Genomic DNA, 15598 nt, shown 5'->3' with positions numbered 1-15598 from the left:
GGTCTTTCCTTTTTTAAAGAAGTCTCCACAACTAACATGGGGCTCAGTATTCAGTGTAATCTCCCTTCTGCCTCACAGCCTTATTTACGATCTCCAGGGGCTGGCCACTACTTCTGCAGACATTTGCCAAGTATTCAAGCTTATATATTTATATCCTCTCCACCCTCATTTTCTTATATAAATGAAAGCAGAGTATTCTGGACCTGTTTTCTTCCACTTAATGCAGTTTGTGGATGGTTTTATATCAGCTCTTCTAATTCCAGTGTTTTCATATCTGCAGCTACATCTGTATCGATGTATGTACAGCAATATGTGAGGTAGAATGTCAGAAAATAAGGTGACTACTGTTACCTTTTCTTACTTTCCCTTTGTGGTTTGCTATATCTAATACTTGAGAATAACTTCTCCATTGATTAGGTAAAGACATTGTAATTTATTTTGTTTCTTTTATTTTGCACTTGACAGATACCCTAATTTTTAGTAATTGCTTGCTTCATATGCTAAACTTTCTTACTCTACTTTTCTAAAGTAAAATCAATATTTCTTCCTTTTTTTCTGACTAATTTCGGCCATAGAAATAGCTTACCACTTGCTAGTTTAGATTGGAATCATAAAAGCTCATTGAAAGTCATCAGTGCCTTTTTTCAGCAAACATGTGCATGCTTTCCAAATGCTGGGTGCCACATATGGTGTGGAGGATGTACAAAGGGAAAGGAGGCTGATAGTGTGTCTTCCAGGTCTTGAAACCAGTGCGACATGACTCCCCTGACACATTGCTGAAATGTGGACAAGGGCTTCTAAGAGCATGAAGAGTCGGGAGGACTTACTCTGCTGGAGACCATAGAAGGCCTTTGAGAAGAGATGACAGGTGTCATGAATAGTAAGGATCAAGCAGACATTTGCAGATGAATAGTGGGAAAGAGCATTCCAGGCAGAGGAAAGATGCAATGCTTGTAAATGAGAGAGGATTGCATGTGCCAGGCCGCTGGCAGGCATTAAAGGTTAGAAAGGTGGGAAGAAGCCACATCTTGAAAAGCCTGTGTATTATGGGTAGGGTTTGGACTTTATCCCTAGGAATCCAAAGGAGAACTTTAAGTTAAGAGATTATATAACTAGTTCTGTAGCGGAGTGAAGAGTGTAGCGTAGTGGGAGACCTTAATAGGATGACCAGACAGGAAACTGCTGCTGTAATTCATGCTAAATTCAAGGAGGGCCTGAGTTTTTATTTAATACTAAGAGGGGTGGGGGAGCCTGGGTGTCTCAGTTAAGAATCCAACTTCGGCCTAGGTCATGATCTCGTGGTTCATGAGTTTGAGGTGCACATTGGGCTCTCTGCTGTCTGCACAGAGCCTGCTTCTGATCTTCTGTCCTCTCTCTCTGCCCCTCCCCTCTCGTTCTTTCTCTCTCTCTCTCAAAAATAAACAAAAAATTTAAATACTAAGAGGGTTGGTTATAAATTAAAAAATAAAAATAACTGTGGGCTGTTCTTAGAAACAAACTGCTTTTTTTAAAAAAAAATGGTTTTAACTTATTTTTGAGAGACAGAAACAGCATGAGCAGGGGAGGGTCAGAGAGAGGGAGATACAGAATCTGAAGCAGGCTCCAGGCTCTGAGCTAGCTGTCAGCACAGAGCCCAACACACGGCTCGAACCCATGAGATCATGACCTGAACCAAAGCCAGACGCTTAACTAACTGAGCCACCCAGGTGCCCTGAAACAAACTCCTTTTTATTTTTATTTTATTTTATTTTAATTTTTTAATGTTTGCTTATTTTTGAGAGAGAGAGCAAGAGAGCATGAGCAGGGGAGGGGCACAGAGGGAAGGAGACACAGAATCTGAAGACGGTTCTAGGCTCTGAGCAGTTAGCCCAGAGCCCAATGTGGGGCTCGAAATCATAAACTGCGACCTTATGATCAGAGCTGAAAGCAACGCTCAACCCACTGAACCACCCAGGTGCCCCCTCTTTATGACAGTCTATGAAAAATTGCTTTTGTATCCTAAATTATTGGTGTAAAATATACTTTTTGTTGAGATAATCATGAATCACACATGTAGTTGTAGCAAGTGATAGAGCTAGCGTTTATGCACTTTGCCCAGTTTCCAGCAATGGTAATATTTTGCAAAACTGCAGTACAATATCACACCAGGATCTTGACTTTATGGCAGTTTTATGAATGTTTTTTCCTAATACAGCCTTGTAGTAACCTAGGAGCAGCTATGTTAAATGATAAAACTTCTAATATAAATCATGCATAGTGTTCTCTATCTACTATCATTTTACATGTGGCCTAAATGTGGTCCTCTTAGACCATAAACAACCTACTTTGTGTCTCTCTTATTTTTTAAATTCCCAGTGCCTAGTGCAAAGCCTGGCATTTATGTTCCCAATACATTCTTTTTGGGTGAGAGGCTGAGAAGATGCACATTCACACCCAGTGCTTCTTATAGATGTATTTTCAGTGTCTGTTTTGTTTGCCAAATCTGGAGGCTTTATTGGTGATTCTTGAAGTAGTTAAGAGTATTCTTGGGCTTAGTCTAGCAAGTGGAATTTGACTTTAAAACATGAGTGAGGAAATAGAAAGCCTGCTATGTGTACCTTTTTCTCAAAGTATGCTATGGAAATCTTTGGCATCCTTTTTGTAAAACAGTATTTGAAGGATTCCTGCCAGAATGTTAGTTCTTCAAGTGATCAGATAACTTCGGAAGATGTAGGTCTTAGCAGATTTAAACAGCAGGTACACCCCAAGCTATTTCATTGATACTGAATTTTATTAAAATAGAATGTAAGTATCTCCAGGTTTGACCCCCTCACCAAGGCCCATGAGACTAAATGACTTATCTAATATCATACAAAATGCCTCACTGACAAAGACCCAGAAAGTCATTCTGACATTTAGAAAATTTTCTTGTAAAATGAATTTGATTGGTAGCAAAGAAAAAATTAGCGAGACTGAAAGTAATAGGACATTTTCTCTAGAGACTTAAATACATTTTTAAAAAGATCTTCATGATTTGGATTTGGGGCACTTTAGGAACCAGAGCAACCATGTAATTATGTAAATAGTGATAAGTGAATAAGCTTAAGATGTTTGACTCTTAATTAATATCATCACTGTAACTTCTCGTTAGCCAACCAGTGATATGCATGTTATTTTTAGTGGTTTTTTTTTTGCTTGTTTACATATGTGTGTGCTTGTATTTTGATTTATAGAAAACCTTTAAGGAGAAGGTGTGACTTGAACATAATACTTTGAATTCAAGAAAATCAGTAGACTTGTAAAATTAAATTATAACCAAAATTAATGCATAATTAAAATTTTTTTCCCCAGACATCCTAGATACCTTATTATCTCAAAGGATGTTGATGAAATATTTAGGAAGACATCACAAACAACTGTTTACAGAGGACTCTACCTCAAAAACCCATTTATGGTTTTTGATTTAAAGATAGTTAGAATCTGTGCACATGCCAGTGTTGTTCTACACCTTAAACTCAACATATAGATGATCGATAACTTTCCTTTACCCTAGCTAATATAATGGTTGGTTTGTGTGACAATTTCTACAATGCAGATTCACTTAAAACTTTTTAAAAACAACTCAGTCATAGTCTAGGGTCTCAATATGGGCCACATAATGCAGTGGGTTTCTGATTTCACATAACATGATATTTAAAATGTTTTGAAAAGTATGGCCACATGAAAGAGTCATTAAGGTTCAGTAGTTAATCCTGGGTCCATCTTAATGTCTGTTTTTTGAATTAAGGACTACATGTATTTATTGAATTGGTTAATCAACAATACATTTTAAAAACAACTTTATTACGTTTTCTGTCTCTTCATTTAGATTCTGAGCTTTTTGAATGGGAGTGCCAATAATATTTATTTTTTTTTTGTATCTGGTGTATCTTCACTGTTCCATAAATATTTTTTGTTTGTCCATTTTTTCGAAATTCCCTCTATCTCATCTTTTTGGATTTTTATATGTCTTTTTTCTCCTTCTCCTGACTTCCTTTAGAAATCTCATTCATTTCTGTTCTTTTTGAATATATTTCTCTCTAATCTTTTGGATAATTGTTTCTCCCTAAATACCTGGAACTCTTTGATATACTGGACAACAGGATGTACACATCTTTGAATGGACAGCATCAGGGGCAGTGCAATATACATAAATGCTGACTTTTAATAGCAATTAACATAATTACAGGGGTGCCTGGATGGCTCAGTTGGTTAAGCATCTGACTTTGGCTCAAGTCGTAATCTCATGGTTCATGGGTTTGAGCCACCCCCATCGGGCTCTGTGCTGATCAAGCAGAGCCTGGTGCCTGCTTCAGATTGTGTCCCTCACTCTGTGCCTCTCCCTCACTCGTGCTCTCTCTCAAAAATAAACATTAAAAACAAAAATAAAAACAAACAACAACAACAAAAAGCAGGCTCCAAGCTGTCAGCATAGAGCCCAACGTGGGGCTCAAACCCACGAACTGTGAGGTCATGGCCTGAGCTGAAGTTGGGTGCTTAACTGACTGAGCTCCTCAGGTACCTCAAGAAATCCTGTTTTTAACTGGAGATATAACTATTCAGATACTCTTTATTAATGAGGAAAACAAGTTAAACTATGGATCCAAATGGACAAAGTTACTTTTTCCATAGATTTATTGAAATATAGGATAATGTATTTTTTATTAAAATTTAAAAACATTTTAATTTATTTTTGGAAGAGAGGGTGCGAGCAGGGTAGGGCAGAGACAGAGGGAGGCACAGAATCCAAAGCAGGTTCCAGGCTCTGAGCTGTTAGCACAGAACCCAATGAAGGGCTTGAACCCACAAACTGTGAGATCATGATCTGAGTTAAAGTCAGATGCTTAACCAACTGAGCCACCCAGGTGCCCCAATATAATGTATTTTTAAACATTTAAGCATAAAATATACACAGAGCTTTATGATTGTGAATAAAAAAATAAATTTGTCTTTCTTTTTCAGATTGTTTTTCTTTAAAAATAATATTTTGTAGATATTCCAGGAATATAGTTTATACCCTCCCCAAATTCAGAACATTTTATTATCTTAATGTATCTAAGAGTCAGACAATTCTAGCCTTTTTTTAAAGCACCCTAAAAAGCTGCATGTTACTGGTGGTTTAACAGTGAAGTTGGACCAGGTAAAAGTGAGTTGCCAAAACTATCCTGGATAATATCACCATTAGGAAAATATTGAGTAATTCTGCTAGTAACTTTATTTGAAGAAATGCTTAAGGGCAAATGGTGTTATATGATCTTAAAAATGAGAAAACCATACTGTGATAGCAGTATTTATGAGGAGATAATTCACAGTTAATGATGTTAAGAAGTTCCCAAGGTTGTGCTGGGAGAGTCAGAGGGGTCCATTTGGACAGAAGTAGAGGTTCCAGAGACATCTATCTTGTCTCTCCTCAGGTCTTCAGCCCATTCGCCTCTACACCAAGTCCAATTTCCATTTGCTTCTAACCATGAACCAATAGCATAAAACAGCATAGAAATTGCATTATTAGTTGGGCCACAATGTAAGTCTACCTGTTACAGAATAAAAACCTAAAAGCAATAATTATTAAAGAGGTTTTTGAGGTGCCTGAGTGGCTCCGTTGGTTAAGTAACCGACTTTGGTGCTCAGGTCATAATCTCACGGTTGTGAGTTTGAGCTTTGCATCGGGTTCTGTGCTGACATCTCAGAGCCTGAAGCCTGCTTCAGATTCTGGGTCTCCCTCTTTCTCTGCTCCTCACCCACTCACACTCTGTCTCTGTCTCTGTCTGTCTGTCTCTCTCTCTCTCTCTCTCTCTCAAAAATAAACAAATGTTAAAAAAAAAAAAAAGAGGTTCTTTATGCTACTGGTGATTTCAAAGCCATGAATTTCATGTTTTATTCTGTACCTGCTCCCAGTTTCTTTCTTTGTCTCAAGAAAGTGACATATGGCTTTCAGCTGTGCTTCCATTTGAAAATGTTTCCATATTTCTCTTGCAGTTCAGTCACATTAACGCTGTAGGTGACAAAGAGGAGGTGAGATAGGTTCTGAGAGCCAGTATGTATTTTCTTCCTTTGTCATTTTCCTTTACATAGACATTTGGAATTAGCCTTCAAAAAATAACTAAAGGAAGCTGCTGGCTGATTATTTACCTTGGTCAGAGTAGTATCACCCTTGCTTATTCTAGTAGGTAGAATTGCCTTGGTAAGTATAACTTGGATCTATAAAAGCTAATGTTTATTTCCTGTGGGATAGATTAGCTGACCATTCATTTTCTATCTTGGGGAACTCACTATAAAGATATTATAGAATAGAACACATGGATGGCTGTTTAACTGAAATTAAATTTAGTTTATGTATTTGCAATGTCTGTCTCTGTAAAGGAATATTTCTCTTTAGAAGTTTATGATATCTTAGGCAAAAAGTGCTTCCCATTGCCTCCCCTTATTTCGTATATGATTATTTCACTTAGGTAGAATTTTTATGTAGTAAAATTTACTGTAATAAATTTGTGGGGTATAAACATAAACCCAAAACACATTGCTGTTTGTAAATCTTTAAATTATCAAGAATATTTTTTACTATAGTTATAATACGGTTCTGAGAAGTTTCAAGTCATCTTATTGAATCTTAGTGATAATGATTGATGGAAGCACATGACTCTTGAGAGGCCATAGGATCTTAGGGTTTAACTGTCCTAGCCCTGTGATTTTAAGTCAGTTAATTAAGTCCATTGTGCATTTTTCTTCATATGTAAAATGAAGATAATAATACCATCATAGGGATGTTAGAAGCATTAAATGACTTGATCCTTAGAAAATGCTTAAATGAGAGGCTGGAACACAGTATTCAGTAGATGTTAGCTGCCATATAATTAGTATTAATTTTTGTCTTATGTAGAGATTAAAACATTCTGTACATACACCTGATAGATTGATATAGCAAGTAAGTTTTTTTCATGATACTTTGTGTTTTTTAGTACAGTTGACACAATATTCCATTAGTTTCAGGTGTACAACAAAGGGATTTGACAAGTTTATACCCTATGCTATGCTCACAAGTGTAGCTACCATCTGTCACCAATCAATGCTATTACAATATCATTGACTATATTTCTTATGCTGTGCCTTTTATTCCTGTGACTTACTCATGCCATAAGTGGAAGCCTGTACCTCCTATTTCCCTTCACCCATTTTGCCCATTCTCCTACCACCTCCTTTCTATCAACTGTCCATTTATTTTCTGCACTTATAGGTCTGATTCTGGTGGGGTTTTGCTTATTTATTCATTTATTGTTGTTAGATTCCACATATGCATAAAATTATATGGCATTTGTCTTCCTCAGTCTGACTTATTTTACTTACCATAATACTCTAGGTCTATCCATGTTGTTGCAGTGGCAAGATCTCATCCTTTTTTATGGCTGAGTAATATTCCATTGTGCACGTGTGTGTGTGTGTGTGTGTGTGTGTGTGTGTGTGTGTGTAACACCATATTACCACATCTTCCTAATCTATTGATGGACACTTAGGTTCTTTTCATATCTTGGCTATTGTAAATAATGCTGCCATAAACATAGGTTGCATGTATCTTTTCAAATTTGTGTCTTTGTTTTCTTTGGGTAAATACCCATTAGTGGAATTATTGATTCATGTGGTATTCCTATTTTTAATTTTTTGAGGAACCTTCATACTGTTTTCCACAGTGGCTGTAACAGTTTATATTCCCATCAACAGTATATGAGGGTTTCTTTTACTCCATATCCTTGCCAGTGCTTGTTATTTCCTTTTATTATAATTTGAGCCATTCTAATGGGTATGAGGTGGTATCTCATTGTGTTTTCAATTTGCATTTCCCTGATTATTAGTGATGTTGAGCATTTTTTTCAGTGTGTCTGCTTACTGTGTCTATATGTCTTCTTTGGAAAAATGTCTATTCAGGTCCTCTGCCCATTTTTTAATTGGTTTGGGTTTTGTTTTGTTTTTTGGTGTTGAGTTGTAGAAGTTCTTTATTTATTTTGGACATTAATGCATTACTGGATAAATCATTTGCAAATATAACTTCTCCCATTCAGTAGGTCTCCTTTTATATTGTTGATGGTTTTCTTTGCTGTACAAAAGCTTTTTATCTGGTAGTCCCAGTGGTTTATTTTTGCTTTTGTTTCCCTTGCCTTAGGAGATGTATCTAGAAAAATGTTCCTGTGGCTGATGTCAGAGAAATTACTACCTGTGCTCACTTTTAGGATTTTTATGGTTTCACCTCTCACATTTAGGTCTTAAATCCATTTTGAGTTTATTTTTGTCTGTGGGGTTAAGAAGTGGTCTAGTTTATTTTGCATGTTCGCATGTCCATTTTTTCCAGTGCTATTTATTGAAGAAACTATCTTTTTCCCATTTTATGTTTGCCTCATTTGTCATAGATTAATTGACCATATAATCAGGAATTTATTTCTGGTGTCCCTTTCTGTTCCCTTGATCCATGTGTCTGTTTTTGTGTCAGTACTATACTGTTTTGATTACTGCAGCTTTGCATAGTGTATCCTGAAACTTGGGAGTGTGACACCTCCAGCCTTTTTTTCCCCCTCAAGATTGCTTTGGCTATATGGGGTCTTTTGAGGTTCCATACAAATTTTAGTAGTATTTGTTCGAGTTCTGTGAAAAATGCTTGGTATTTTGTTAGGAATTTGAATTGAATCTGTAGATTGATTTGGGTAATATGGACATTTTAACAATATGAATTATTATGATCCATGAACATAGAATATCTTTCTAATTGTGTCATCTTCAATTATTTTCATCAGTGTTCTATAATTTTCAGAGTACAAGTCTTTCACCTCTTTGATTAAGTTTATTCCTAGGTATTTTATTCTTTCTGGTGCAGTTGTAAATGGTCTTGTTTCCTTAATTTCTCATTCTGCTGCTATTTCATTATTTGTTGATAGAAACTACTGATTTCTAGGCATTAATTTCATATCCTGTAACTTTACTGAATTCATTTATTACTTCTAGTACTATTTTGGTAGGGTCTTCAGAATCTTCTATATATAGTATCATGTCCTCATCCATTTAACTTCTTTACCAATATGGATGCCTCTTCTTTCTTTTTCTTGTCTGATTGCTGTGGCTTGGACTTCCAGTACTCTGTTGAATAAAAGTGGAGAATGTGGACAAAATCTTTGTCTTGTTCATGATCTTAAAGAAAAAGCTCACAGTTTTTCACCATTTTAGCTGTCGAGGATGTGTGTGCGTGTGTGTGTGTGTGTGTGTGTGTGTGTGTGTGTACACATACATACGCTAACTCTACTTTGGTGAGACTTTATCATTAATGGATGTTGGGTTTTGACAGATGCTTTGCAACTATTGAGATGATCATGTGATTTTTATTCTTTTATTGATGGTGATGTAATACTTTGGTTGATTTGTAAATATTGAGCCATCTTTGCATTTCTGTAATAAATCCCCCTTGACCCTGGTGAATCTTTATAATGTATTATTGTATGTGGTTTGCTAATATTTTATTGAAGTTTTTGCATCAGTGTTCAAGAATATTCACCTGTAGTTTTTGTTTTTTTGTGGTGTCTTTGATTTTGATGTCAGAGTAATGCTGGCTTTGTAGAATATATTTGGACATTTTTTTCTTCTATTTTTTGGAATAGAGGAGAATAGGAATTAACTGTTTTCTGAATGTCTGTGAATCTGTCTAGTCCAGAAGTTTAATTTTTTTTGGTAGTATTTGATTAGTGATTCAGTTTCTTTACTTATAATTAGTTTCTTTAGATTTTCTATTTTTCCTGTTTAGTTTTAGAAGATTGTGTACTTCTAGAAATTTACCCATTTCATCTATCCATTTCTTCTAGATTGTCTTATTTGTTGGCATATAATTTTTCATAGTATTGTTTTATAATCTTTTGTATTTCTCTAGTTTTAGTTGTTACTCCTCATTTCTGATTTTATTTCTTTGGGTCTTTTTTTTTTTTTTTTTTATGAGTCTGGCTAAGCATGTGTCTATCAATTTTGTTTGTATTTTCAAAGTACCAGCTCTTGATTTCACTCGCTTTTTTTTCCTACTGTAGAATTTAGTCTCTATGTCATTTATTTTTACTCTGCTCTTTATTATTTTTTTTTCTATTCACCTTGTGCATTGCTTGTTCTTCTAGTTCCTTTTGGTGTAAGATTAGGTTATTTATTTGAGCTCTTCTTTCTTGAGGTACCACTTGTAATTATGTATTTTCCTCTTAGAACTACTTTCACTATGTTCCAAACATTTTGGATCATTGTGTTTTCATTTTCATTTGTCTCCATGTATTTTTTAAGATTTCTTCTTTGATTTCCTTTGGTACATTAGTTGTTAGGATCATATTGCTTAGCCTCCTCTATATGTTTTTGTTGTTTCCATTTTTTTCCTTATGATTTACTTCTAGTTTCATACCATTGTGATTGGAAAAGGTAAAATGGTTTTAATCTCCTTAAACTTATTGAGGTTTGTTTTGTGGCCTAATATGTGATCTATTTGGGAGAGATTCCAAGTGTACTTAAAAAGAATGTGTATTCTGTTGTTTTTAGATGGAATGTTCTGTATGTATCTTTTATATGGTCCCATGTGTCATTCAAAGACAGTTTCCTTTGTTGATTTTCTGCCTGGATGATCTATCCATTGATGTAAGTGGTGTGTTAAAGTCTTCTAATATTATTGAATTACCATAAATTTCTCCCTATGTCCATTAATATTTGCTTTAGGTGCTCCAATATTAGGTATATAGATATTTATAATTGTTCTATCCTCATGTTGGATTTACCCCTTTATCATTATGTAATGCCCTTCTTTGTCTCTTAGTACATTCTTTGTTTTAAAATCTACTTTGTTTGATATAAGTATTGCTATGCTGGCTTTTTCCCCCAGCTTATATTTGCATGGTAGATGTTTTCCCATCCCTTCACTTTCAGTCTGTATGTGTCTTTATTTTTTATGTTTATTTACTTTGAAAGAGAATGAGTAGGGGAGAAGCAGACAGAGAGGGAGAGAGAGAGTCCCAAGCAGGCTCTGCACTGTCAGCACAGAGTTTGTAGGTCTTGATCCTACAAACCATGAGATCATGACCTGAGCCCACATCAAGAGTCAGATGCTTTAATGACTGAGCCACCTAGGTGCCTCCCCCATATGTACCTTTAGATCTGAGGTGAGTTCTCTTGTAAGCAGCACATAGACGGGTCCTGTTTTCTCTGTAGAATCTACCATCCTATATCTTTTGATTGGAGCATTTAGGCCATTTACATTTAAAGTAATTGTTGATAGATATTGCCATTTTATTTGTTTTCTGGCTGTTTTTGTAATTCTTCTCTATTCCTTCTTGTTCTCCTTTGTTATTAATGAATTTCAGTAGTCTTATGTTTGGCTTTCTTTTTATTTTTTGTGTATCTATTACAGTTCTTAGGTTTGTGGTTATTATGAGACTCATATATAACATCCTAATTAAACAGCAGTCTGCATTAATTTAATGATTCAAACACATTATTTAAAAAAACAGAAAAGGAAACAAACACCTTTTCTCTTCCTTTCCCCCCTTTTTTTCACTCCCCCTTCCATGTTTTATGTATATGTGATCATGTTTTATATCTTTTTATTCATAATTTTCTTATATCTACTTATGGCCATTTCTCTCCTACTTAAGGAGGCCACTTTAATATTTCCTGTAAGACTGTTTTATCTTGTTTGGGAAAATCTTTATCTTTTCTTTAATTTAAATGATATCCTTGCCAGATAGAGTGTTCTTGGTTGTAGGTTTCTTCCTTTCAGCACTTTGAATATATCATGCCACTCCCTTCTGACCTGCCAAGTTCCTGCTCAAAAATCAGCTAATAGCCTTATAGGTTTCCTTGTAGGTAACTTTGTTTCTCTCTTCGCAAATAACTTTTATTAAGCTGAAATTCAAGATCTGTTTTTTCATGACCACCTATTTGCAAGAGACTAATTCACTTAATGCAAGGGATGTTTATTGAATTTATGCCATGGAATATATTAGGCATTTTGGAGAATATAAGATAATTTCACTCAAGAAACTTTTATTTTAAATGCTTATTATAAGGGGCACCTGAGTGGCTCAGTCGGTTAAGTGTCTGACTCCTGACCTCAGCTCAGGTCTTGAGCTCAGGGTCTTCATTCACTTCAAGCCCCACATTGATCTCCAAACTGGGCGTGGAGCCCACCTATAAATTAAATAAATAAATAAAATTTTAAAATGCATATTATGAGTAGGAAAGGTGACCTATGAGAAAGTGCTGAAGTATACCTAGAAGTGGTTCAGAAAGTTGGCTTATTTGAGCTCAGTGAATCTTAACATTTTGTAACAAATTGCACAAGCGCATGTGTTTTGTTCTTGAACAGGTTTCTGCATGTTTGTGCTGAGCTTGGTGAAGAAACATTATCGTCTGCAGTTTTATATGGTCTGTATTAACTATTATTCTGTGGTCACTGTATATAATAAAGACACTTACCTTTAATTTCTTTTCTGTAGTGAGAAAATCTAATCTGCTAGTTGGTGTTTTGCCTAATATGAGGGGGCATTTCAGTTTTGGTTAACTATTAAACACAAAAAGTTTAAGTTGTAAAATTTTTGAAGATTTAAACATTTTAACTTTTTAAAACTTCCAAAAACTCTTTCTTTGAATATTTTCAAAGGCTATAAAATTAAAATCAAGTATTTGAAGCATGTTCACAGTCTCCTGAACAGTTAGTAAGCCTGGAAAACATACACCATGTTTTTCTATAGAAAGTAGCTGTGTTTATTTGTTCTTAGCCTGAGCATAAAGAGAACAGAAATTATTTTTTCTTGGTAGTTGTGGTTAGTCACAGCTGATGGCATAATTATTTTGCCCTAGGGTGTTTTTCACACTGTACCATTGAACTATGTTCAGTATTTAATGAAATTTATCACTGTGTATGATGAACATTTCTTATTTTCTTAAAAGCTGGCTAATTATGATTGTAAAATGCAAAATATATTATTTAAATATGTGAATTTATGTATTAGTAAAGCTTATTTAGGATTTGGATTTATTTCCTATTCTTTATGCTTTGCTTTTCTCCATTAAGACATTCTGTTGAACATCATTACTGGGAAACTAGTATTTCTTACATTTCTAATTTCTGGGGATCCTAAGAGGAGATTAAAATTCTCCATGAAAATCTAGAAATCATCAAGACTAGATAGAAATAATAGAATGTCCTATGAAAATATAAATGGTGCCTATTGGAAAAAATTAAATATAGATTTTGAAGCAACCAGGATAAAAGAGAAGTGGATCTTTTATACTTATTAAAAAAACTAAACAAAACAACTTATATATTATTTGCCAAAATGGGAAATAGGTTTATTATGAATAAATTAAAATCTTAAGAATTATGAACATTTTATAAATTCTAATCAAAATTATGAGACATCTAGAAACAGTCTTTTTCATTCATATTCTCTTCATATTGATGATGCTAAAAATTACTAAAAGTGACATCTCTCAGGCTAGATGGACTTGATGAAATACACAAGTCTTTGAAAATCTGAAATTGAATACTGTCATTGAAAAGTGCTGTGAAGATCAGCTTTCAAGAATGAAAAGGGTAATTGGTCCCTGCTGGTTTGAATTATTTGAAGTCAGAAATAACTCTTTATGCAAAAAAGTTACCATAATGAACTCTGAAAGAAAAACAGCTTTTAGCATTTTTAATAACTGCAGAATGCAGAGTAAAATGTTTCTAAATTCTGTAACAACCATCCTAACTTTTTCATTATTTTGATCTAATGATTCAAGATTATCATATATTTTGTATATGTCTTTAAATTTAGTGGTGTATCTCAGTATTGTTAGCATTCCATTTGTGTATAAATTAAGATTACTTTGTTAAGTGTCTTCATGGTTTTAAGGTTCCAGTAGGCACCAAGATGAATATAATTTACTAACAGCATTTATTTTGTAGGACTCTATCTTACAAAATTTGACTGAAAGTCATGCTAGAAATTTGTGTTTCAAAATCGCTGTTGCTCCAGTGCTGCACTGATGCGTTGTGCTCACTAATTGTTGTGTTGTTGGGCTATTAACAGTTCGCATGGACTCATGTCACTTTACTGATAACAGTCACTCAGTCACATCTTGTCATCCAAAATCTGTTTGAAGGCATGATATGGTAAGGGGACTGTATTACGTTGCTTTGTATTTATGTCCTAGCCTTTTTAAAGGTCTTTCACATTGGACAGTGTCTTGCAGATTTCTACTAAAATGTACTCTGTGTTGTTGCTTTATTTCATTAAAATATCTTCCTGAGTTTTGCTTACCTTTCGACACCTGAAGACAAATGCTTTGTTAACAACTTGAAAACCCTTTGTATTCGAGTTCCAAATAAAATGCAGGAAGTCCTCATAAAAGCTCCCACAATTAATTACATTTTTGGGTGTTAATACACCTTAATGCGGCTTTTTACAAAGCACACATAGCCTTTAAAAAGAGTATATTATTTTTGTGGAATGCAAAAGCACATGAAAGTTCACTTGTCAGCAGCGTACTGGCAGTGTATTTTCTCTGGGTGAAAGTTGGGTAGGTTTTACTCTGCCTTTATACAGGAGTGGTGTCCAGATTTCAGATGGAATTACTTGCTATGTAGCAGTGCCTTGCAGATTCAGAAAGCATTTTTGTTTGTTTAAAATTATGAAAGTTATTAGTTAAAAATTAGAGTGCAGAAAAACTTACGCTTTAAGAAATCTGACGCACATTCCCCACATTCTTTTTAAATGCATTAATTAAAATCTTTTACAGTTGATAGGTTTGATGTGAAGATAAAACCCTTCACAGCTCTGTGTTTTGATTTGTTTATACTGAGGTGTGTGTATAAATAGAATCATTTTAAGATTGTCTTCGATATCTGTCTTCCATATCTATCTTTTAATTGATGGGGAGCAGTTATTGAAATTAATAGGTTCTGTACAATTACTAGGGCTTAATGTAAACCCTACCCTTAGCTATAGGCTCAGGTAGAATTAAAATGGATCATTATTTCTAAAAAAGAATTTTTATTAAGAGCTTGATATACACTTCTGAAGATTATACTGTGTCTAAACAGATGACTTGTTTCCATTTTGAAAGACTGCTTTTTTAATTCTTTGTTCTATTTAACTTGTTCCTCATAAAACTAAAATTTGTAAGTCCATAGCTATAGAAATGGATTGCTTAATATTAAAATGAAATTGATTATTTAATATTTTTCTTAGCAACACTCTTCTGGTATGTTAGTTTATTTATAGATCTTGCTCTGCTGAATTGCTTAATGGACAAATTTACTTGATATTAATTGTTTGTACTAATGTTTTGGCAAGTGTTATGTTCTGGATGAGGCTGGAGTGTGATCCAAAGGGCTATTGCATTGGTTCAGTATGATTCATCACTTGTTTAAATGTTTGCCACTTAATCATATGGACTTTTTTCTGATTTTGTTTAAGGTTCCTTGTTCCAATATCAAGTGTTATTTGCAATGACATAACTGCTTACCTTTTTGGATTTTTTTTTGGGAGGACTCCATTAATTAAGGTAATGGAACAACATCACAAGCAAGCCATTACCA

At 34.5% G+C, this 15598-nt stretch overlaps 1 protein-coding gene and 1 long non-coding RNA gene across 2 annotated transcripts in view; one reads left to right on the top strand and one right to left on the bottom strand.

The window, feature by feature from the left end:
• Nucleotides 1-15598, top strand: part of CDS1 (CDP-diacylglycerol synthase 1) — an 86313-nt gene that overhangs the window by 35606 nt on the left and 35109 nt on the right. The window contains exons 6-8 of the mRNA XM_029943760.1: nt 12377-12435; nt 14088-14170; nt 15477-15564. Of these exons, the coding sequence (XP_029799620.1) occupies nt 12377-12435; nt 14088-14170; nt 15477-15564 (230 nt within the window). The remainder of the gene's footprint in view (nt 1-12376; nt 12436-14087; nt 14171-15476; nt 15565-15598) is intronic.
• LOC115295669 overlaps nt 1-15598 on the bottom strand; it is a 53346-nt gene that overhangs the window by 2933 nt on the left and 34815 nt on the right. The window contains exon 9 of the long non-coding RNA XR_003910524.1: nt 5904-6010. This is a non-coding gene — a long non-coding RNA (uncharacterized LOC115295669). The remainder of the gene's footprint in view (nt 1-5903; nt 6011-15598) is intronic.

This window comes from Suricata suricatta, chromosome 1 (genome assembly GCF_006229205.1).
Source record: "Suricata suricatta isolate VVHF042 chromosome 1, meerkat_22Aug2017_6uvM2_HiC, whole genome shotgun sequence".
In the NCBI taxonomy this organism is placed as follows: Eukaryota; Metazoa; Chordata; class Mammalia; order Carnivora; family Herpestidae; genus Suricata; species Suricata suricatta.
The sequence above is the reverse complement of the archived record's forward strand: the minus strand, read 5'-3'. Positions and strand labels throughout refer to the sequence as shown.